The 26,053-nt window shown below is 32.9% G+C and overlaps 1 protein-coding gene across 1 annotated transcript; it reads right to left on the bottom strand.

Annotated features, from left to right (window-relative positions):
- Positions 1-4,741: 4,741 nt before the first annotated feature.
- On the bottom strand, positions 4,742-20,402 carry LOC111057940 (protein cueball; the record flags this gene model as incomplete). Its single annotated transcript, XM_039429344.1, has 7 exons — positions 4,742-8,970; positions 12,447-12,765; positions 14,240-14,487; positions 15,401-15,664; positions 16,700-17,067; positions 17,342-17,533; positions 20,171-20,402. Coding segments are annotated over 7 exons (1,737 nt in total), but the record flags the coding sequence as incomplete, so codon positions are not given.
- Between the last annotated feature and the right edge of the window lie 5,651 nt (positions 20,403-26,053).

The following is a 26,053-nucleotide window of genomic DNA, read 5'->3' on the forward strand; positions in this document are numbered from 1 at the left end:
GATTTGGCGCTAACTGGTTGAGTGAATTCAGAGTAAATGCTAATTGCTAAAAACGTCCATTGTTGGGAATGAAATGTGCACGTTATACAGTATTATAGTGTGAAAATTATCAAGTACTTACTAGATAGTCCAGTTGAGGATGAAACAGCAGAATGCCTCCATGTAAGTAGTAGTTGCGCCAGTTTTGTGGAAGACATGCCTATTATTGCTGCCTCCTTGGACATTTGGATGGGCCTGGTTGTATGTTGCTTTCCTCCTGGAACTCTGGTGCTTTGCCGGCCTCTCTGTCATAATCGTTTTCGGGGTTGCTAAAGTCCGAGGACAGGTCATCATCTTCATCCTCAAGGGTTGCCTCCACGATATTTTCGCAATTTTTGCAGATGGGTGAACATTTTTATCCTGCTTTGATGCAAGTACATGCTTACTACATCCAGTCTTACATTTGCAGGACACAATGTGCAGAAGAGACTCTGGTGCAGGCTGCTGCGACATTAGTGTGGGCTGAAGAACACTGCCATCACTACTTAAAGACCACCCCCAATCTGTATTAGTTAACTCTTCGTAAGAAAACTGACACTCATCAGAATCAGTCTCCATATTGAGAAAAATATGGTCCATGGCATCAACATCTCGAGATTGTGGTCGCCCCTTCTTTCCTCTCAGACCAACTGGCAGGTAAAGTTTTTTGTTACATTCACTATGGTACCTTGCATCTGCAGCTATTAAGTCAGTCTCACTCTGGACACGTTCAATCAATTTCATTGCCCACTCATCACCCCTTTTCTCTGCAGCATCCAAAACAGAGCGTCTCATTTCCAACTTTGTCACCTTTCGAATAGCAGCTCGTTTTGAAAAAGACTTCTTGCCTTTCTTTTGCTGGAAGTACTTAGGATTCCCTTGCCCACACATGAAGCATTGCTCTCTGAAGTTGAAAGAGCCTCGTGATGGACGGGACGGTCCTGCTTCAGGTGAATCTCCACCCCGACGAGTGCATGCTGCTATTAGTTTTGGATTTACATACTTTTTTGACAGAGTTGTGAATACTCACGTCTCCGCTTTTCTTGAGAAAGCGTTGATGGTGAGGATTTTGACGTTCAACACCACATTCTAACAATCTTTCCAGTCCTCTCTGGGTCACAATGTGACTCGACTCATCTTCTTTAGTTGTCTGACAAATAAAACACAGTGTATCTTTCCCACTCATTGTTTTACACGCTAGTCACAGTAACAAACACTACAATCAAGGTAAACTCGTAAACTGAGTAGCTACAGTTCACGCAGACTCCTATGTGAGGAGAAGTGTCACGTGACCATTCCCCGTCCATATGCGTTTGGTCTCGAAAGGGTTTCAAGAGGCTCCATTTAGGTTCTGCTCGTCCTTCCACTGTCACTACCACTGAACCACTACACAACCTACCCCAAGAATGGACATTCATATTATGTTCAAACTTTACTTTTTCATTTAGATAAACATTTGTAAAATAGTATTGCAAACAACTCCTTAAAATAGCATAATAATAATTGTTGAAGATTTCGAATACATTTAACCACCATTTCGTTGAATGACTTCTAGAAGTTTATAAAACTTTCTGAGTAATTTATTTTAAAATAACTTTTATTTCACTTATTTTTATTGCAATCTAGAATCTAACCATGAATACTATGTTATCTATTTGAATAAATTAACTTATCTGACCTAATCTTAACCACACAACTCATTAACCTGTAGCAGTATTCATTGTTCCAATTGTGAACGATGAGGAATTTGCGAATTATCATGAGAAGTCAGCCTTTTATGAAAATGGATTTTTTTTTAATCGTCACAAAAGTTGTGAAAAATTAAGTTACCTAGATTTTCTTCCAGTTTCCTATTATTTTATTTTATTTAATCATTTTTCCATTTTTATGTTTTATTAACGATCTACCTTCCTATTCTTCTACCTTTTCCCGTTTCTTTCCCCTTTTAAAATCAATTACTTTTGCTATAATTATTATTGAGCATGATTCTATATCCTGTCTGTATTATTCCTCACTTTCTTATTACCCATCAAATAATATCTCTAAAAATTCAAGGTCACCATACTAAACCAACACTATAATTTATTGAATCTCCCTAATTTATCCTCACAATACTGCAAAAATTATCAATTATCCATCACAAAGTAAAATTAATTTTCATAATTAACCATCCCAATACAATTCAAATATGATTTATTTATTTTTAATTTCCCTGATTTCACTTTACCGTATTGGAAATTTGGAATAGATTACTCTCCACTGTCTGCATCACCAAATTAACTGTAGCAGTACTTATACTATTTATTATTACAAAATCCCAATTAAGCTCTGTATAATTTTCTCAGTTTTCCTTTCATTCATTATACTTATTTAAAATTCACATTGACTTATTAATCGACAATTTAACTTTCCCTATTGAATAAATCTTTAGATTTTCACTACCCACATTACATGCTATAGGAACAGATGGTTCCACAGCCAAATACTAATCAAGCCTAAAGCTGGCATAAAAGCAAAGATTAACACTAAGTACTGATCAGACTACATTATTCAATTCTGCTAGCGACAATGGACAGACGTTGAATGAATGCACTACGCTTCTGTCGTCTTGCCGTGGACAGCTGTAAACGGCCTCACTGGATGGGAACCTAACCAACGTTAACTGTGATTGGCAGTTACTATTTTCTAGAAAAATTTCCGCCAATAGAGAGGAACGGTACAACAATAACTCAAGATACATTCTCCCACCAAGTGCCAGCTATTTTCCAAATTCCTAACCTAATAAGGCATGATTGATAATCAATCGGACACAAATTCCTTGCCTTATAAGGTCATGAACCAGACTGATGCTCCAGGAAAATCGTTGTGCCTCACACATCCCTTTTCTGTCATCTTCCTCTGGGAACCCCAAATGACAAAGCTGACTTGGCTCCCTTACAACAAATAACTAATTCTCATTTTCACCATTATGAGCCAGTAAGATTATGACTGACCTCATAAACATCATGACAACACCATTATCACGATCAATTAATACTATAGACGACTAATTCAGCCGTGAATCCGACTAAAAAACATGAATTTGATGATTATTAGCAGAATTGATAAAATTACCAATTTTCGACGAGCCATAACTCGCTCCCTATAGGATATAGATGAACGTTTTATGGATTAAAATTGTAGAGAGTTTAATGCTCTTCAAAAAAGTATGGAACAAAAATATTGATAGAACAATTAGTTTTGGAGATATCGTGGAAAAACTGAAAAAAGTACGAAAATTCAGCGGTTTTTAGGCTGCCAAAAAGTTATGCCTTCAGAAATTTTGGTGGGAAACCATAGATTACTCTTATTAGAACCCAAATGGACCGATTAAAGCAATAAAATCAATTACCTTAATTTTTGTTTGGTCGGGTCGCTTTATAATGACTATTTGACTGGGCTATATTGGTTAAGGGAATGAACGCCTAATTTCTGCTGCTCTTGTATTTAGTTTATCAGAGATTGACAATGGTGTAATAACCAAAACCGGTCTTATCAATAAATCTGTGGTTTTTGACAATTTCTTAGACTTTTTCATTCAATATGAATAATTACCACGATATCAACTTCTCAACTACACAAAAAAAAAAAACATTTTGTTATTAACTTTGGTGTAAACGCTGCTTTACATTCACTATTTATTGCCAGACTTGGAGGCAGTAAGAGTAGTAATTGAGAAGGTCTAATACATGTTAACATGTACTTGATAAAATGTTCCAAAAAGAACAAAAAGTCAATGACAAGTGAAGTTATTGATTGTGATATTGTACAATTTAATGGAAAATGAAGGTGGAGTATAGCACTGAATGTCACCCTCATCTTTATTGGTATTAAAATATAAAATTGTGATATTTTGAAGCACCTTTTTTACAATTTCTTTAGGAATAGGTGATTTGATTGCTGTTGGTTTGCTTTTCTAAATTTGTGATTATTTTTTTAGAATTAGTGAGATTATTTTGGATTTATATTACTGTAATAGTTATTATTGTCATTATTGTTCTCATCATTGTACTTGAGTTGTAAATTGGTGTAACCTTTGAAAATCGAATAAATAAATAGGTTTTGTATGATTTTTTGTAATTCAAATCAAATTTTCCTAAGCTGCATCTGATATTATGCTTGTTCAAAGGTTCAACATAATAATAAAAACATTCATTTTAACTCTTTATTGATAAATAGTACAATACAGCAGAGAACAAAATGGTTGTCTTCTCTACCATAATCTCATAGTGAAACTCGATTAAATATACAATATCGTTCCACTAGATAATTTAAGTAAGCACTATATGTATAGCAAATCGATTGCATATAGCTGGTTATAAATTAATATGCTTGTTCAACATTTTTCAGGTACAATATTCAAGTTTCAAACTGAGATAGGCTGGATAGAAATTTGAAACTCTACTCAATTTTTCAACCTTATTGATAATAATTAAGTTATATTATGTTACTATTGAACACAAGAATTTTTTACAATTGAGGCTATAAATTTTCGCCAAATGGCATTCTTCCTAATAAATAATTGAAGCAAATTATCAGGTTTCCGAAATAAGGAAGCACCACTAAAAATTAAGTATTCGCCAGGAAACTTTTCTAAGTAGAATGTTACGAATATTCAACCGATTCAGATTAATCGTTTAAAATAATTATTATTACCGATTAAAATTGAACGTAATTAAGAGCTGTCTCGTAGAAAATAAAATTTTAAATTCAAAAACAATGATGAAAATGACACAGTATTAGCTTAATAAGTTTAAAAAATAATATCAATCGAAGTAAGTATCAGAAAATATATAAAATTATTATTATCTAAATCAGAGGTATCCAACCTTTTTCCTCAAGGGCCAGATTCTAAAATTTTGGAGAGGCGGGTCACCAACGTCGGGCAGAAATGTAATTTCCCCCCTCCCCGACTCTATGAGGTTGTTTTATTAAGATATCAATAGTGATTTTATTATTATCTTGCTAAGTTTCTTTCAAATTGCTATTTTTGTAGGTAAAAACCAATTACATTGACATGAAACTTGTCAATTCATGAGTTTATTAATAATTTATTCGAATAAGTAATATACATATAATATTATTAAAAAGCTTAATAGAGAGAATATTGCATTTGCTTGCCAATTAAAATTTCCGCCCATTTATCTTCAAACTTTGTTGTTCTATTCGTTAGGATTGATTTTGGATGCTCATTTGACCGGACATATCTGTATTTAGATTTTATAAACTTAATTCAAAGAGGAGTCTGCTCACAGTTGGGTTAAGAATACAACTGAGCCGGGATTCCTACCTTGTCCTTATTACGTACAGTCCGCGCCGACCACTAACTATCGCTGAATGAAAGAAAACTTCTTGCTGACAGAAAGTCAGCATATATGTTTAGCCAATTTTTCCATCTTTTTTCCAATTTTACATTAAAAAAAAAAGCGACAAGAGGTAAAATGCTCAAAATCTTTACTAATTTTTTTACCATTCTAGCTTTCCCCGGCCCGCATAAAATCTGTTGGTGTGACGGATGTGGCCAGCAAGCCGCAGGTTGGAGACCCTTGATCTAGATAAGAATCGCCTTATCAGCGAATCGCCTTAAAAGATACCCTGACATTCAATTATGATCACCAGTATATTCAAAACTTTTAGAACTAACAATTCAACTAAGTACATTGAATAAAAAACTATTATAAATTAATAATACGAAACCTCATTCTGAATTATATCAGTTAGAAAGGCATAGCTTAAGTAAATATGCTATAATTTTTATTGCATGAAAATAAGATCTGAAATTGATGTAATCTTAAAAATGTGAGCTACTATGGAGCTAGATGAATCTAGAGCAATAATCATTTGAAATAATAACGACTCAGTCTTCAAACAATTCTTCAGTCAAACAGCATCTTGCATTACAGCTTCTCTCCAACGTCCAATTTCAGAATAGATCATTTCTAAATCCATTTATGTAATCGCCTAAGGAACATGAATTATGAGGTTTAAAAGTTCTATACTTTACTTCCATTATTATTAAGGCCTTCTACAACGCTATGATTACACTTTGGCTCCAAAATTAGCACCAGAGCTTCAAATTAACTACTAGTTTTACATTCTATACTTAATTCAAATCACTCATCTGACAAAAAATGGATAAAATTACAATGGTCAATGAAACTGATCTAGGAATGGAGTAATTCAGTTTACAAGTGTTAAAATATCCAATAAGAATTTTAGAGCATCAAGTTTCTCGAATGTATATAGTTTTTAGTATAATTTTAAGGCAGATACATTCGTCTAATGAGGGATATTATTGAGGTATTCCTTTGTAACGCAACAAAGTATTCTTAATAAATCTAAGAAAATGAACACTAATATTGGATTATATTGAAAACAATTGAGTTAATGCGTTTGACTTTGAGTAGGAGTTCGGATAATTCCAAAATTGGCAATTTAGTCATTGGTTGCTACATTCACAATATGAAAAATTCTCAGCTTCATATGAGTCGTTATTTAGTTTTGGATTGAAGTGTTTAATAGGATTTATTGCATCCAACAATACTGATTTGACTAATATTTGCTATCAAAGTAATAGAAGCCAAAATTTTTGAAATCATAATCTATCACAAAATCAACCATTAGGCAACAATATGAATTCCAGTCTAGAGCGATTTGAAATGACATCCGTTCAACTACCACTGTCAATACCATTAAACTAATAGGAATCTTAGAATGCATAATGGTCTTTTTAGACAATCGTTTTCTTAGCCTAGGAATAATTATTTCTAAATACATTATACAAATTATGTTCTGCCTGCTATTTGCCTGTCACTATCCCGTATAATCAGGACATTCTGTATACTTTTGCAAAATCAAAAATCGAAGTAAATTAATATATTTAAATAAGTACAAAATTCAGTCTGAAAATATTGATTGTATTCATCAAAAATACTATGCAGAAGAGAAGCAACACAATTTAATTAAACCGTGAACTAGAGATTTCATTGAATAATTTAAACTGAAATAAAATATGACTTTCAATGATCAGAATCGTGCTTCAACGTACTTTTTCGAGTACAGTATATGGAAAAGATTATAATTTTTTTTCACTGTGATATGACAAAATTTCGATTTTATTGAAATCGAGGTACAGTGAGCTATATTAAATTATCAGTGACCTGAATTGTCTGTGAGCTTGAGGAGACATGAAGAATGGAAAAGTCAAAGTCTTGGAAATTTGAAATGATTAAATAAATAGCCCATACATCTCGTTACGTGAGATCAATGTGTTCAAGAATGTTATCTATACAAGATAAAGGCACTAAGGGCCGGTTTCCGAGCTCGGGATTTAGCCTAGACTTTGAACAGCTGGAGTCAGAAAATTGGCTTTCCAAATCGGGGCGTAGTCGCAGCTTTTATAACAGTAGTCGTATTTTTATTTTCTCATTTCTATAAAATGGAAACGTTTTTCCTTGACAAAATTAGACATTTCTAAATAATTCAAAATAGCAGAAACTTTACACTATTTTCTTTATTTTGTGTTCAATTTTCTAGTTTTTCGAAATTTAATTCAAACGTGACTATGACAATGACTGCGACTACGCCCCGTTTTGGAAAGCCAATTTTCTGACTCCAGCTGTTCAAAGTCTAGGACTTAGCTAAATGCCGAGCTCGGAAACCGGCCCTTAGTGTCATTGCTAACACACAAATCTATCTCAAGATTTTTGAAATTATTTTTACGCTGTTATTTAAAACCACCAAATAAAATAGATAACATCTATTAGGATTATCGATTAGAACCTAGATAGAGAGATCTCCACCTTTAATACAAAAAACATTATTTCACACTGAAAATACTGTGGGACACTTAAAATTAATTTTTATTTTTAGATCAGAATAAAACCGAGATTAAAAAGCTCTGATTTTGAACTACTACCTTATCAACGCAAAATCATCAGAAAAAAATGATATTGAGAGAAAAATTACAATAAAAAATTTAGTTGATACTAATGAATCAACTAGAAGTTATACAACCATATTCATTGATGATACTCAACTGCAGTCGCGATTTTTGAAACACTGCATTTCAAAAAAAAAAGAAGTTTACGCAAATACAGTGTAAACGAATGGAAGTTATTTATGATGTATTATCCCATGCTAATTTTATGTCCAGATAAACATAGCAATCACAAAATTGAAAAAAGAAAATTACGCTTTGGATTTGTTGTGAGCATGTTAAACATTTTATCACAATAAAACTGAGAAAATTTCTTACAGTAAGATGAGCTTTCAGCTTCCAATATCAGAAGAGGATTTTATCATAATGAATTTTTACATATGAATTCTTTCTTAATTTCTTCTGGAGGTTCATGTGAATACTGCAAGGTCAGGTTTAATAGAAAAGGCAAGGCTCAAGGCTCAGTCACAGGCAGAACTCACAAGGCATCACAATAATCTCCCCCCCCCCACACAACACACAACTGGTATGTGTTACAACACTAAAACCGCTGGTGTTATAACACAAACGTTCTGTACCACAACATCAAATGGTGAGTGTTGTGATAGTGGTGTTCAATCACAAAGTCCTCCCATATGTACACAGTACATATCCTGCAGTAACGATTCCTACATCATTATCAAAATATACAAAAATATCTAATACACGAGAATGCAAGTTTTTCACGATTTCGCTCGCAGAAAGAGACAGTTCCTCATCCAGAATTAGGATTGGCAGTCGACGGTTGGTCGTCAGGACGCTGAACAGGGAGAGGAGGAAGAGCAGTGGGCCACGAAGCAGGCCGGAAGACTGTTGCGTCGTCAGTAGAGGTCGTCGGGAGGCAGTTCGATTCCTCCCAGCAGGTTGCGCTTCTCCTCCTTCTTGTTGTTGTTGTCTTTCCCTGACGGCTTACGGAAGTCTGGCTCAAAGCAAGGCTGCAACACACCACACATCGGTTATTCCATATCTGCATATCAATCATTCCAAAACTCAACCTTTCCTAGTTATTTTAAATTTTGATAAATTCATCTAAACGACTAAGAATGAAGCTGGAAGTTAAGCATGCGATCTGCGATCCCATGGATTTCAATATCTAGATCGCATAACTTACAAAAATATATAGAAACCTAAAGGATCATAGATAGCTCTGAGTGTGGCCGGGCCCTTATAAAGATGTGAGAGCTAGTGGAATCCTAGTTCAAAGCACGACAGCCAGACACATCGCATCTATAATTTGATTGAGAATATTATTCAATATTAATAATTAAAAATTTGATTTTACACAATTATTTGATTGAAGATTATCTAATATCAATTATTTCAAGTTTAACAATGTAAATCAGTTTAAAGTGGGCCTTCATTTCAATGGATTTATTCAAACAGCTTAGAATAACCATTCAATACTTCAAGATGTACTTGCAAAAAGAAGGTTTGAATTTGAAATTAATAAATATTATACTTTCTATCTAGTTTGGTGAATGTGATGAAGATATCCTTAATATTGATAGAAATGATCAAAATTATTGGAGCCATTTATATACAGCAGTTTTAATCTCTTATATTAGAGAGATTGATTAAAGATTAAATTGCAATAACAAGAATGAAAAAACTTATTCAAAGGCGATAAGTAAAATATTATAATATCAATAATTATATTACCTAAATATCAATTTAGGTTAAGGTTATTAAACTGAGCTATCATATAAAATTAATGTAAGTTATGAAGAAATTTGAATATGGGTCAAATGACAGAGAACAGTGTAGATGCTTTAGCTACTATGAGTCAGTAAAATAATTGGAACAAGTCAATGAAAGGGGTGATTCAAACGAGAAATGAGTACTTCCACCACTGCATCATACCACCACTGGTACATGGAGAAACAATAATATGCTACAATCAGCATGAGATACATTAAATATTAATTTTGTTATCAAACATATCAACGCAAAATTAATATGAATATAATAATTACTCAAGATCATGCATATGTTTTAATCAGGCTCCAAAATCTAAACTATTACTAGAAATATACAGTAGGCTTTTTATTATAAAAAGTAATTTATTAGTAAGAATTGCTTCGTTCATGCAACAAGAGTGATTGTAGAAACAAAAGAGAATGTGTCTATGTAAGTATTTCAGCTTAAATAGTGAAAAAAATATTTTTATTAACTATTGTCAAAGAACCAGATGAGTCATAATTAGCATAGACAATTGAAAAAAGAATTTGAAAATTAAAATTAAGAAGCGTTACAAAATATCTCCATTAGTAATAATTTATTTGAGATCAGTTGAATGATTTGAAGATTCTTTGATCTCCTTATTATTGAATAAATAAACGATATTGGATGTAGCGCCTTATGACATGTTCTATGCATAGATGATAATTCATCTTCAAGTGAGTGTTGAAGCCAATTCATAGTAATTCATAATTAAACATTGAAGAGAATTTAGAGTTATTGGCACATTGAAAATATTTGGTTAGCTATAAGAAATTATCACATTGAACCTGAAAGCATGCAGAGTTTGAAAATGACCTATTCTCTGTTAAGATTAAAAAAAGTGATAGGCTATCTCATTTGTTTTACCAGTCATTTGTTAATGATCACAAATTTTCTTGTTCATATTACAACACACTTAAAAAAATCGGAATTGATTATACATACACATGTACTAAATACAACAATAATTTGAGAATATTTCATAGGAGCTTACAAACATTCTAGATTTACTCGAGGAAAGAGAAGAGTCCAAGAATACCCCATGAAAGAAGAACACGCAGAAGAGATCCCGAGCTAAAAATAAACAATTCTTCGCTTACCGGTGCAATAAAATAAGCATAACCCCAATGAATGTATAAATCAGCAGCAGTAATATACAGATTTGTATCCTATACAGGTATAGAATCTGTATGATTCCCCCTGGCGCTCCATTGCATTCTCATTTTTTCAATTTCCTAGAGAATATGATAGAGTGAGAAACAAACACAATCAAGGAGGTACAGAATTTGATTCAACATACAAGAATCCACTTTTAGGATTTTTATAAAATTCATCGTGTATACACACACCACAAAAATATATTATTCATTATTGGCGGTATCGTGAAATTCCACAACTCTACGAGATAAATTTGTTTGGTATCATTGGCTCCTATTAGATTTGCTGCCTTCTTGGAATGCTAAGAAATAAATGGAATCATTTATAGGCAACATGAATCAGATAGAGTTGATATTATTCATGATCCAGCAATTCGATTTTGAACTGTTTCTATAAGGAAATTTTCCATGGATGTGTTCAAGTACCTGAGTATTCAATAATGATTCCAAGTAGAAATCAGTTAGTGGAGTAAAACATGAAATCTATTATGAGATTGATCATTAGAATGTTAATTCGCATTCTCATAAAAAATCGAAAGCAATGTTTTAGTATGTTTATTTTGCTGTAAATAAAAGTAAAACACCTTCCTTCAGGCACTATTAAGTTCCTAAGGTCCGGTTGAACAAAGGCCTGTTCGATTTTAATCATGATTAAATGTCACGAGAACCAATCAGAAAAGATCTTTTTATGAATAGAAGGCTTCTCTGATTGGTTCTTGTGGCTTTTAATGATTACAATTTAATAGACTTTTCTGCAACCGACCCAGAGTATTGAATTTGTTAAATGATAGCTTTCTTAATTGAATTATTTTATCATGCATTTCAAGGCTGGAGTCAAAATACTCTACAATAATGGTTGAAGTTTGCCCAACTGCAGACAGATTTATCAAGTAGTAGTACCACCTAGTATCTCCTACAGTTTAAAACTTAAGCCAAAATAATTTTCTGTTAATCTACCAAATGAATCATAATCCTCTTTTACTAATCAGTAATCGATATGAATAAAGCAATCTTCAGGCATTCAGCTCCCAAGACGTTATCGATTTCCAAAATCTAAATTAGATTATATTTGAATAATATAAAGTATCTGTAGGTTGAAATGAAATCCTAGTAAAATGCACTGTTGAGAAACGAAATAAAAACACTCTGAGGGCCAAGCTACATGAGGCTTTTTTCAGACGAATCGGCAGGGCAGGAAGCTCTCCGATTGGCTGATTGGGTTGGCGTTCGGGAATCAGCTGTGTTGATCATCCAATCGGAGAGCTTCCTGCCCTGCCGACTGGTCTTCAAACGCATCATGTGGCTTGGCCCTAACATAAAAAATGTAGAGCGGTGATCTGGAGTATCAGCCAGCTAGGTTACTCGATACTATTATAGCCTACTTCCATTCGTGATCCACCCTGTATCATGCACGATATAAATCCTGTGTTCGAAATTACAGTGTTTTGTTGCTACAACCAAGATAACAATATCAAGCCGAATATTGAAGCAACTAGTTGACTACTAAAAACGTATCTGATGATGTCAATACTCACAGTTTCACAGATGTTCATGTTACAACAGTTTTCGATAGTTATTTCGCACTGTTCGTTTTCGGTTTGCGGCCTGCAGGTGAGAGGCTGTTTGTTGACAATGATGCGCTTCTTGATCCTGGGCCGCTTGTGCAGGTTCCACGCTTTGACGGCGAGCACTGTCACCAGGAATAGGAGGATGCAACATACGCATATCAGGATGTAGAGCATGTTTGCCGCATTGCCACTGAATACGTTGTCGGTCGCACACTGCTCTGGACTGATTTCCTCTATGGTAACCGAGTTGCCTGTACAGTTTTCTGCCGCCTTTGGTTCCGGACAGCTACAGAAAGAAGAGAAATTAAACCTTTTATTACAAAAATTATTTTTATGATTATTCATTCTTTAATTACTTATTTTTTTCAATGATAAACTTGTTTTAGATGTCACCAAAATTTAAAAAATCATTACAGGCTGTAGACTTATATATATGGTGTACCCTTTTCCAGCTTTTATACATAGTGTATTATTTTATATAAAGTAGATACATGAATAATGAATCATTTATAAATAAGCCCATGAAATCGGATTCAATCTTAGAATAAGGGAGCAACAGAAATTATTATCTGTCGAAAAGCTAGGATTAGCCTAGTACCGTTTCCATCACGAAGCTCACTTATGCAATGAAAAATTTACCGATAGGATTGGACATTTGAATCAGCTTCATTGACCCATTTTTTCATCTTAAAATGTGTATATTCTTAAAATGCATACATCCAACTCAATTATCATACACTAATCTCTCATCATCATCAGTTTCATCAACCAGGCACAAACTTATAGCTCATGTAGGCATCACCCTCAGCAAAAAATAAGTTTATTCAGTTTTTTAATTTATTGTGCTTCTCGGAGAAGAAATTTAGAAATAATAGAGGAGTCAAATCAATCCATATTGAGTAAAAAGACTTGAAAGTGCCACAAACACTTTTCTACTAGAAAAACCATAACTAGCAACTGCAAGCGTTCAGTGTGAGTGTTCCTATTTTCGTTCCAGATTTTGTTTCTCATCTGCGCACTTGGTCATGCATAGCCAAGCTTGCACTTACACGTATACGCATTCAATAAGATTAGAACCTAATTCATCCTACTCTAAACTAACTTAAGGCTGTACAAAGGCTAAAACTACCTACTGCACTACTGGTGATATTTTTAATGTTTCTAAATTTGTATACTATAAAAATGAAAAAGTTTCTCAGTAAATTTTTTTCTATCATTACATGTTGAGGTATGAGCGCCTAAAGTTTAAATTTTTGGGACAGAACATTTCAAATTCGGTAAGAGATAAATCCATGGGATATAGAGGATAAATTCTTCACGGTATTGTTGATCGAATAAAACAAAAAATATGAAAATATAAATTTTTAAGAAAGTTATTCAATTTATTATAAGTGATCAAAAATAACTCGACTAAAAGTTATTTTTAGTCATTTTTGGTAAATTGAATAACTTTCTCAAAAATTGATATTTTAAAATTTTGTTTGTTTAATTCAATCAACAATTCCGTGAAGAATTTATCCTCTGAATTTCATGGATTTATCTCTTACCGAATTTGAAATGTTCTGTCTCAAAATTTAAACTTTAGGCGCTCATATCTCAAAAAGTAATGATCGGAAGAAAATGTTTTCGTGAGAAAACTTTTTCATTTCGATATCTTGATAGTATAAAAATCGAAGAACTTTGAAAAATATCACCAGTGGAAAGTTTATTTTTTCAGCCTTAACCCAACCTAACTTCAACTAACCTAACCTAACACTTGCCTGCAGAGGTCAGGTCGTTTGGAGAGAATGGGCGCCAGATTGTCAGAGTCCAACAGCAGTTGTCTGTACTCGTGGCTGATCTGCTGCATGTGGCAGTAGATGTTGCACAACTTGTTGTCGGACATGTTGGGCAGCTTGTGCTGGCACCTGTTGCCCGTGTAGTGGTCGGCGCATGAGCACTGCAGCTCACTGGTCTCGTCCAGCGAGCACGAGCCGCCGTTCAGGCAGTAGCCGGCGCATCTCTCAACCTAACACAACATTCCAATGCACTCACATTACAACATAATAATTATATAACATAACACGTTACAAACACAACAACGCTATTTGAATGTGAACCTGCTCAAATTTTTGATTTTAGTCAACTGAGTTCAACTATACCTAGAGGAAAAATAGCGTAAGAAGATATCTCATGTTATGGGACGTTTATGTTGCAAAGTTAACTGTTAACTCAAGCCGATAATCCTAAGGAGGGGCTCAACAAAAAAGATGTTATTCTAATTATTTCAGAGGGCTGCATCCATGGGCCTGGAGGAGGGGGGTGGTCACCCGTGATTAAACTATGACTCAGATTTGTTGATTTTAGTTGATTTGTTGATTCAATTTTCTTTCAAGAAATTATCCTATTCAAGATGATTGACACATAAAATTGATTATATGACCGTAAACATTGTTACCAGTTATTGTAGAGGTTACTCCTCATTCCAAACACATTCTAATTCAAATTTATTTACATACATTTACAAAAATAAAAATAAAGTTCAGCATTACAATATAATTCAACTAAAAAATAATAATATACGGTAAGAGAAGAAAAACTGGCATAAAATGACTCAATTGTTCGCCAGTGGGAGTAGGAGAAATATAACATTAGCAGATAGAATACTTAACTTGATTCAAATTGAATTCAAAAACAATGATGCTCTCAAGCAATGTTTATTGGTGCTCAATAGTGATAGTTTATTTTATATTGATAAATGAATCAATAAAGAACAAACAAATTAAATTGATAAAGCTTTGGAGTAATAAACCAATTTTTAGGGCTGAGTCAGGCATTAGTCAGGGCTGGTGCATGACCCGAATCGTTGAGGAACAGGTAAATTTGAATCACAATATGCGTTATATCATTTTCAAACTGTTTTGAATTGAGTTTCATCTAACCTGACACCTGGATCCAGAGCGGTGCGGCGGACATTGGCAGCGAGGCGCCCCACCCAACATTCGACACTCGCCGGCCACACAGAAGTTGTGACACAGGTTGACCTCGCAGCGAGGCCCCTCGAAGCCCTCGGGGCAAAGGCACTCGGCCTTGTCGGCCACCAGGGTGCCATAGTTCAGGCAGAAGTCGAACTTGGACAGAAGCTCCTTGTTCTCGAAGTGCACGGCCACGTGACTCTTCAGCTTACTCTTACGTTCTTCTTCGATCTGTAACAATAAGTTCAAAAACAAATATTAGGAAAAAAAGAAAACACTCGAGAATTTATTATATGACATACATTATTTATGAGAATACAAATATTGGGAAAGAATAAAAACACAAGAGAATAGATATGACATTCATTATTTGTGAGAAGTTACAAATATTGGAAAAGAATTACAGATCTAACCAAACAAAGATATTTAGTTAGTCTAGGATACAAAGTGAGAAGATAATAAGAAGTGTGAGAAGAAATTGAGAATAATAATTGTAGATAGAACATTCATTATTTGTGAGATGATACAATTTGATAGATGATACCGTTAGAATGAAATTTATTTGAAACGGTCAACAGAATAAACAAAAAGTTATGTTCAAATTTGCAGACTTTCTTAAAGTAGAATTAGTTTTATTTTTATTACTCAAAGTAGCTCTTGTTAAATACAGAATATCGAATTATATCTTAATTCAATCATATTTAACACAAAAAAGTTATCAAGTATCCTTTCCATTTTATCAAAACACACTAGCTTGATAAATTTTGTTTTTCAATAATTTCATTAGACCTAAAAAGAAAAATGAGTAATTTCATCGTATGATAGAAAGAGATAATATGGGCCTTGAAGCAGCTTCCACAATCACTTTGTAAGCTTTTGAAATATTTGATTTTTCAAATGTCAACCCATCATATTTGTTTGAAATTATTTATTCACCACATCATCAATGAAATAACTAATTCCAATCATTCCAAATAGTTATTCTATTATAAGCGGTCATTTATCTCGACAAAATAATAATATTTACCGAAGGTTCTTTCACATGCATTGACACGTTTTATTTTGAGATTGACTAGGCTTATCAATTAAGTTGATTGATATACAACATAGTGGAGCTCAGCAATTTGATAGGGATGTCTCAAGAAGTTTGTGAGCAATCACCCTCTATTTACTGTAGAGTACCTGAAAGCCAAAAAAACTGGCGTCTCTAACATTATTTTCAAAACTATTGCTTAGAAGTAATTCAAATTCAGTTTTTAACATTACCTGTTTCTTTTTGTCAGCGATGGGTTTGCACTCCTTGCTTGCAAGATTAGAGTCCTGCTGAGAAGTGATTATACCAAACGGAATGCTTCTGAAATTTCTCAAAAGTTTTGGCTGTACTTTGGAAGTATTGGATTCGTTGTGGAGGATATCGATGCTGAACAGAGCTTTCCTGGAGAAACTTTCAAGCCAATAGATTTTCTTCTGCACTACAACCACTGACAATGGCAAATAACTCAATTCTGGAACAAAGAGAACAATATTTTTAAAATATGAACTACATACTACATTGGATTGATAAGCTGAATACAATATAATTTGATGTTGAATATTAATAAATGTTATCTCCAATAATGATTTGCTGGCAACGCCTATTAATTTTAAGAAATTTAATCATTATGTATTTTTTGCACTTGAGTGATTTTTAATATGTATTGTTTTTGTATTATTTTGACGCAAAATAAATTTGATTTTTACAAGTAAGATACAAGTTATAATTGCTGCACTCCAGACGATCCATACATGGCTAGAGTTGAGTGGAGTTTTACGTTTTAATGAATAGTATTTGGCTTGAGATTTTACAATAATTACAAAAGCTTCATTTAATTTCAAGTTCACAAACTTAAGACATAGAGGAAGGTTAGCATAAGAAGATATACCTATTGCAAACATCAACAGCAATTCCATGAGGCAGATCTTTCTCGAAGCTTATCAGAGTGTTGCCTTCTTGCGGAGTGGTTATCTCTTCGGACACATTCAACCATTTGATGGCATTATCACTTGTCCAGTAGAGAATTGATGATATCGGATCGACTGCTATACCTCTCACAGTTTGATCTGAAAACAAGTTGAATTCGAAATTACAATTTATTCGACACACAGAAATACCATGAGAACCACTAATAATAATATTAGGTATATACTGCATAGGTGTTTGATGCTCTCTCCCAGACGGTGCTTTGCCATGGGGTAGAAATGCGTACAATGAATTACTAAGCATACAAGTTTGACGGAATAATTAAAAATAATTAAGCCATTCATTTATTATTCATTTTTCTATTTGCATATATGTGCATGACTAATTTCTTCACATTAATATTAAATAGCCTACATCATCAGAGCATAGTAATTTCATTATTAAAGAATTTGATTGACAATTCAATTTTAAAGTTGACGCTGATTTTCATTGAATTATCATTACTAATAATATTTTGCAAATTGTAATCAAACGAGAACCTATAAAATTGGGAAATTTGTAGTAATGACTACAAATCACAAAAAAACTATCAATAGCAACTGAAATTAATTATCTATTGAATATCTATTATTAATAATCATTCACAATTAAATATCTAGGAACTTCAATATTGAGTCACAAAACTCAAAAATTGACGCAATTGTTGTTCATGACGCAAAATAATAAAAAGTTGAAATCATTGATGATTAATAGCTTTTATTAAATTCAACACTACTCAAATATGTTTTGGAATTGTTCAATAATTGAATAATAACAATACACAATCTGTTGGTTTGTTCTACTCAGATTGTTCTATTTACAACAAAGCATGTACCCTAGTTTCAATGCGCTTGAAATCATTGTTAATAACTATGATACATTTTATACGACTGACGATGATTACATCGTTTTGAATTCATTTTTTTCATAAATAAATTCATGAAGTTGTGTCATTGAAGCATCATCTCCCACTATTTAGATTTTGGGTCGTCAATTAATTGTTTGAAAATTGAGGAACTGTACTTGACTGAATCAAGACAAGCACCGAATAAATTAAAATCAATTGGGAATTTTAAACGATATCGAGCCATTGGAGATTATTAAGATTATTTAGACAGAAAAGATTGAATGCATTAGAGATAAATGAGACATCTTTTGAAGTAAAGATCAACTGATAACTTGATAAAACTTTCAAATTCTTACAAGATGGTGGGTAAGAGCACCACATTAGTGCTGTCACAGATATAATGTAGCAAATTTAATTATCTATGGTGCTGTCATACAATCCATTGTAGCTACATTTGGAGCATTTTCAAATAAATTTTTCATTGTAGATACTCTGAATTTTAATTAATCAATTCTTATTTCTCCTAATATTATATATAATTAGACTATAGTGAGATTCACGTGTCAGTCAGTGAGAATTATATAACAGTATTGTATCAAGTTTATTTTTCCACCGCCTTCTACAGTAGAAAGATTGATGTGATTCGAATCTTTTCTTCATATCTGATTTATTTAGTTGTTGATTCTTGTTAATAATGTTCAATATTAGAGATATTATCTTAAATATATTATAATGATTTTATTCACCAATAAAATATATAAATGTGCATGCTTTTAATGATACATTTTCATAAAATAGATTGAATATTCTAGAAAGCTTCTGATATATTTCCAGACTTATTGAAAATAGCCAAAGTGATTCCTCTCCTAAAAAAGGTAATGTTATGGATATTGATAATTATAGACCTATTTCCGTTTTAAATACGTTGTCAAAGGTTTGTGAGAGGCTCATTCATTATAGAATTATGAGCTAACTGTTGAAATTCGATTTGCTTTTCAATTGTCAATGGTTTTATGAATGGAAAGTCAACAATTGTGAGAAAAATTATTATCATTATTGTTGCAAATTTCATGAATTGTTAAATGTTATAGGTAAGTTTTATTTTATGACTGATATTTTCTGTTATTCTGTTATTTATCTGTGACGTTTTTCAACTGTATTAAATTGCTTTGCTATACTTTTGTTGAAAATGAAATATTATTATTATATCTTCATAAAATGATTTGGCAACAGAGAGAAATACGAGAAGGCTAGAGCTATCTGATTTGCCTAATGAAGATAGCAAACCAATGTTAACCAGGTGCCGACTTAATAACGTGAATATCACTACATAGACATAATCTTAAACATTACTATGAAAACAAATAATTTATGACTTTCTCATAGATTGAATGAGAATCGTATCAATTACATTGAGTGTAGTTTGCACAGTGGCAGTTCAAACTGATCATTAGTTTGAAATGGATTGAATCCACATTACAGTCCCTATGCAGATACTCGGTTTAAACGGAGAAATGTCAGCTGCTCGTTTAAACCCCTTATGAATTACATTATAATAAATGCAACCATATCTACAAGTAAACGTGATTTAGCGTTGAACTTAGATGGTGCTTATGGCCCTAAGTGCCATTTATGCTAACACTACGTTTAACGCTAAACCACGTTTACTTGTAGATATGGTTGCATTTATTATAATGTGTTTCATAAGGGGGTTAAACGAACAGCTGATATTTCTTCGTTTAAACCTAGTATCTGCATACGGGCCTCAGTCTCAGTATTTGTTGAATTATAGCTTATTTTGAGAATAAACCAGCAGCTGATTCAAAACAGTTTAAGCTTTCACTGTGCAAACAACCCTAATAATATAATTATTTTTTTGGAAATTACTCACATGTAACAATGGGTTGACGGCGAAAATTGTTGCCGGTGAGATTGACTCGGAAGATGCTGATGCTCTCGTCGTCAGCATCCTCGTAGTACAGCTGATTTCTAATGGAGTCGTACCCGAGGACGTCGGCCACACCCTTGCCGAGAGGGACATCCTCCACCACCTCCACTGCCTCGTCGGTCGACAGCAGCTCCACTGTGTGTTGCACACCAACCGCGATGTCTACAACAGCAAATCAACTCATCATTCATTTATTCACAATTTCAATAATCGAACTAAGATGTCTGCACAAATTAATCTACAGTTTTTATCATTTAGAGGATCACCACTTTGATCAAAATCAAACTGTGGTGACAGCAACAATAAATAAATATACAGTTTTCGTCATTCAGATATTCACAACTTTGATCATAATCAATCTGCGATGTCTGTAACAATAAATAAATATACAGTTTTCGTCATTCAGAGATTCACAACTTTGATCATAATCAATCTGCGATGTCTGTAACAATAAATAAATATACAGTTTTCGTCATTCAGATATTCACAACTTTGATCATAATCAATCTGCGATGTCTGTAACAATAAATAAATATACAGTTTTCGTCATTCAGAGATTCACAGCTTTGATCATAATCGAATTGTGATGACTATAACAATAAATATAAAGTTTTCATCATTCACAATTTTGATCATAATCAAAGTGTGATGTTAGCAACAATACAACATAACTGAAATAATAAATACACAGTTTTCGTCATTCACTTATTTACTACTCTGATAGTAATCATAGGAAAGTTTTGCAAAACTAATTACTGATGACTATTCTAATCTGCCGATCTATATATGCATAGAATAAGAGATTCATGAAATTTGAAATTGAAATAAGGATATCGAATATTAATCAAAAAGTTTTTCTAACCACTGAATTCAATGTCAGACAAGAAAAATTTCTCACCCCAACTACATTCCATTAAATGTATATTTCAAATGGTTTGAATTAAGTTAAGAATCAAATGAATAATTAGTAATATTGTAGGTGGAACATTTTTCCACAATAGACCTACAATATACAACTGTAGAATCACTTCAATTTTTGAAGAGGAATGAGTGATTTGTAAATTATTACTATGTGACTAATTCCTTTGGAATGATGTGATCGATTATAATCAGATATTATACCACGATTAGGAGTATGACCAATATTCAAGTACGAGGTTAATTAAAATTGAGTTCTAAGAAGTTGATTACTGGTTTTGTAAACTATTTTTCGAGAAACAGAAAAGTAAGAATATAGATACTATTTCTCATTCATTTTTCTAGGGATACTCTTGATAGGTTTTTCTACACTAGAAAAATAAATTATTTCTGGAACGAGTCATAATTTGGAAAAAGGAAGAAAGGTACAAATCTATTCGTAATAATATTCTTATGAATTAATAGAGAACTTATAAATGTTTCGTAAAGATTTCTGTTAAAATTTTACAGAATGGAATGGAGATATTCGTAATAAATTCTGTAAATCAGAAAAGCAAAGTCTAGCTGTTCAATCAATTCAAAATAGATCTCTCAAACTTTGCAGAATCATTTCATCAAGGTCAAATCATTTACAGTTAAGTTGGCATGAGCACAATTGATGGATATCATAATGACCAAAACAGCTCTGTAACTATAACCAGCGTGCACGAATGATATTACAAATTATTAAAAAGTCATAAATCGGATTTGATGTCGACGAATTCGCGCCAAATCTAGCAATTAAATGGATCATTTAATCATATTATCACGCTTTGTAATTGTATTCTAACAGGAAAATTGTAAGATACAGCGCACGGGTCACTGATTTATGATTTGCAATGAGAAAACTGATGAAGAGTTTATTACTTGGATTGTAATTAATAGCTCTCACTCTTCTACGTTTGATTGTATTGTATAGTGAGGTTCACGTTATAATGACAGTATTTGATCAACTTTGGTTTTGCTATCCTTGTCTATCATTCGACAAAGCCGGTTGTACTATCCTTTTCCAAGTCCACAACGATGCCAATAATGTTTTTGACAGTGTAGAAATATAATTAATTAATGCAGAGAATCACCATCGCTATTCTTTTATCTTTATCCACTGCCATTATAACGTGGACCTCACTATAGTAACTGGAGATTTTCAGTCAAATATTTTAATTACGTCAGTCAATCATTTTTGTATGTGGCTTGAGTAAATCTGCATCCAGATTGGTAATTGATTGAACATTATATTATTATTATATTGATAATGGATATCTATATATCACTATATTTGGTAATGGTGGTGTCAAATATAGTGGTGAGAGATAATGATGAATAGAAACGATTCTGACATAAATACACTTGTAAAATTAAACTTTCGGCTGGAACAACATGTAATAAAATTATGAAAAAGAAACTTGTATACGATTGACAAACTTGCAGCTTCTTTTTGCAGTCTCAAGTAGACTGAAATAAATAGGCTAATCATTTATTAGCAGCTTAGTAGGCAATCCAAGTATCTAAGCTGCTAAGTACAAGGTGTTTGTATAACTTCATCTATAATTCACTTTGTTTAGAAATTATTATTGAATGATATTATATTATGATATTGATGTGACTAATAAAATATTTTAGTTGTGATTGAGTCGATAACGGGTGGCTTTCCAAGTACCATAAAGTTACGAGATTTCAATTCATTGAGAAACTACATAGTGAAAACTAATAACGAAAAACGAATGAATACTATTCCTCAAGAATCACGAAAAATAAGAAAGTGTCTATAACTACAATTGAGTAGGATTTTTAAGAATAAGGATTGAAAAAAATACTGTCAAAAATAAATGATTACAAGAGAAATAATCATAGCTGCATGAAGTGGAAATGATAAATCGTACTGTAGTTTTTTCAAACTCATGCTTAGAATATTTAATTGGTAGGCTAAGGAATTACAGGAATATTTTGTTTCTATTGAAAATCATAAAGATTTAACGGAATTCTCGTAGAATACCAGAAGCCACAATTGTAACATTGCTGGAGGATAATAGGAAACCCAACAAGTGTTTAATGAGATTTAAAGCGAAATAGTGTACTATGCACCGTGAAGGAAGGTACGGTAGTCTGCAAAATTAATCCATCACTTCGCACAGAACAATCAAGCCGGTGATAATGACGTCGATTTATTTCAAATAGTCTGAAAGCTATGGAAATCATAATAGCGTAATGAGTAATGAGTTGGGTAATAATAAATATTAGGAAATGATACTTCGTAATGGCGTTATGGAATAGTCTGTTCAGAATGGCTAACAGTATCTTAATAGCCTGGAAAATAGAAGCAGACAGGAGTAACCTTGATAAGAAAATGAAAACTAATAGGTCGACGAATAAAGTATTATTATATAACAAGAACACTTCTTTTGAACCTGGCTGAAAACTCTTCTTTTCCTTGAATAATTTAAACTTCCTCGTTGTAGAAGAACTACCAGAAAGAAAATCACGTTTGGTTGTACATTTCCCCAAATTAATTTTATAATTGAGAATGTATGGTAATCAATAATTGTTCTATTATATTGAATCACTAGTACTCTGTTATATTATTTGATGTCTCGAGCAGTGAGTATAGAATGTAACATTCTATACTCAATGTTACATTCTATACTACAATGTTAAAGAAAAAAATTATTTCCATCGGAATGAGCTGATTCAAATAATCAATTCTATAATCAGATATCATCGCTAATTATTTGGTTTATTGACGTAATGAAATATAAGTATTAAAGTGATTTGCAAGTGGAAAAAATCTATGAGTAGGTCTAATTACCGAGTAGTTGCTGAATAGCAATTATTTTTATGAGGCAACACTAGGCTATAGCCGATTTTTCGTAATAGAGCATTTTCACACGAGACGGAGCAAGTGCCTACGTGACATGATGCACGCGAACACTCTGGAACTAACGCATCTGTTGGGGTGGGCTGATGGGTGGCATGGCAATGAGGGGAGGGGTGGCATCCTTTGTTAAAGATTACTCCTCCATTCAAAGGATCAGCATGATTCTGTGGTCCGGTCTTAGGAATCGAATGAGCCTATGAAAACAATGATGTCCTTCGTGTATTATTTCCAAGCAGAACGAATTATCAATCCTCTACAATTTGAAATTTGTAGGTGGAAAGAGGAGGTTTACGTTTTGCTTGAATCTCACGATGTACTTCATAAATTATAGAGTTAGATGAGAACGTAACATCCAATAAATTCTTCAAGGAAAAACCTAGTGATAAATAATGTAATTCTTGGAAAAAAAACTCTGGAAGAGAAATAAGAATTTTTAAAAATATGTTTGATTATTTTATCAATTTGATTTTATCAATTAATTACAAGTTGAAAAACTATTTCTCATCATTGGGAAATACATAAACTTTGAAAAGATCACGAAAAAATCTCCAGCAATTCTCCTACGTGACTTGAAGCACACAAACTCTCTGGAACTAACGCATCTGTTGGGGTGGGCTTATAAGATGACTCGTAACGAATGGATAGACGAGAACAAAAAAAAAAGATATAATTTGGAGGAAATAAATGTGAATTTAGTTTTTCAGTAAAATAAAATGTTACCGGTGGACCATTTTAAACTTTATGCAGCTTTTCAACACTGTTTTGGGCACCAGTATACACTGCAATTTGCAATGTAATTAAATTCGCGAAGTAAATGCATTTTCGAGCGATCATCTTTCCTTTTCCTTCAACTGCATTTTCACCCTCCAGTTCATGCTTGGAACGTATAAATAACAAAATTGGATCCTTCACACTAGAAATTTCGTACCGAGTAAAGGTTTAGGATTTGTACTCAAATTATTATTATTCTTCATTTATGAGTGAAAGAGCAAATGAGTCACTTATGAGTTATAGATATAGCATAACTACAGCGATGCGATCGAAATTTGATTGATTTGAAGAGGAAATCAAAAAGAATGAAATAAGTTGTTTGCCTTGCACAATAATGCTGTTTACTTTTCTGTCAAAGAAATAGTAGGTTTACCTACAATTCAATTTGATTGAAAACAAAATTGCAGTAGGTAGAATTGTAAATGATGAGGGGATGGATTTTATATCAATCAGATAACCAAGTAAATTTCAATACAATTCTCTATAAGTTCATTTACGCTGTTTAGAACCGGTTACCAGCGGAATTCGCTGATAGGATACACAATTTACAGCGAACTGAAATTAATAATAATATATTTATACGGAAGAGAGTCAATTAGGAAATAAAAGTAACTCGTCAAGGCTCAAAATCAGGTCAGGAAATACGTGCAGCCTACTAGGTCGAGAAACACTAACCACTAACTTGTAGTGCGACTTTACGCAATGCACACGGCAACGGAACTGTATTGCAAAAAACTCATATCGTTCATAAAGCGTGATGGGTGCAGCTCGAAAAAATAAATAATGGTGCTAGGGTAAACACCAAGGCCGAGACTCCCAGAAGAACACTTTCCATGCGATAAAGCAGACAGTAATGATGTTGTTATCTATATGTTAAAAGCCGGTAACGGTAGTCGCACTTGGACCGGACACTACCAACATTCCGCTAATAGTATTCAGTTATCAGAAATCATGAATCACAATATTTTTATGCAGGTATACAGATAAACTGTGTTTTTTCAATGGACGATTTGTAAATTGATCAATTAAAAAATAGTCCAGTCACTATATACATTGGTGCATGCAATTTTATATTGTAGTTCTATTTATTTGGGTATTATTTGGGTACCTACATAAGAGAAGTCCAGAACCAATTTCTTCATGCAAAATTTCCTTGTGCTAGATACAGAGTGGCCCAAAAACCTCGTATTTCCGGCTCATTTTCCAGTTTTCAGCTATTTCTG

The sequence above is a fragment of the Nilaparvata lugens genome, chromosome 5 (genome assembly GCF_014356525.2).
Source record: "Nilaparvata lugens isolate BPH chromosome 5, ASM1435652v1, whole genome shotgun sequence".
In the NCBI taxonomy this organism is placed as follows: domain Eukaryota; kingdom Metazoa; phylum Arthropoda; class Insecta; order Hemiptera; family Delphacidae; genus Nilaparvata; species Nilaparvata lugens.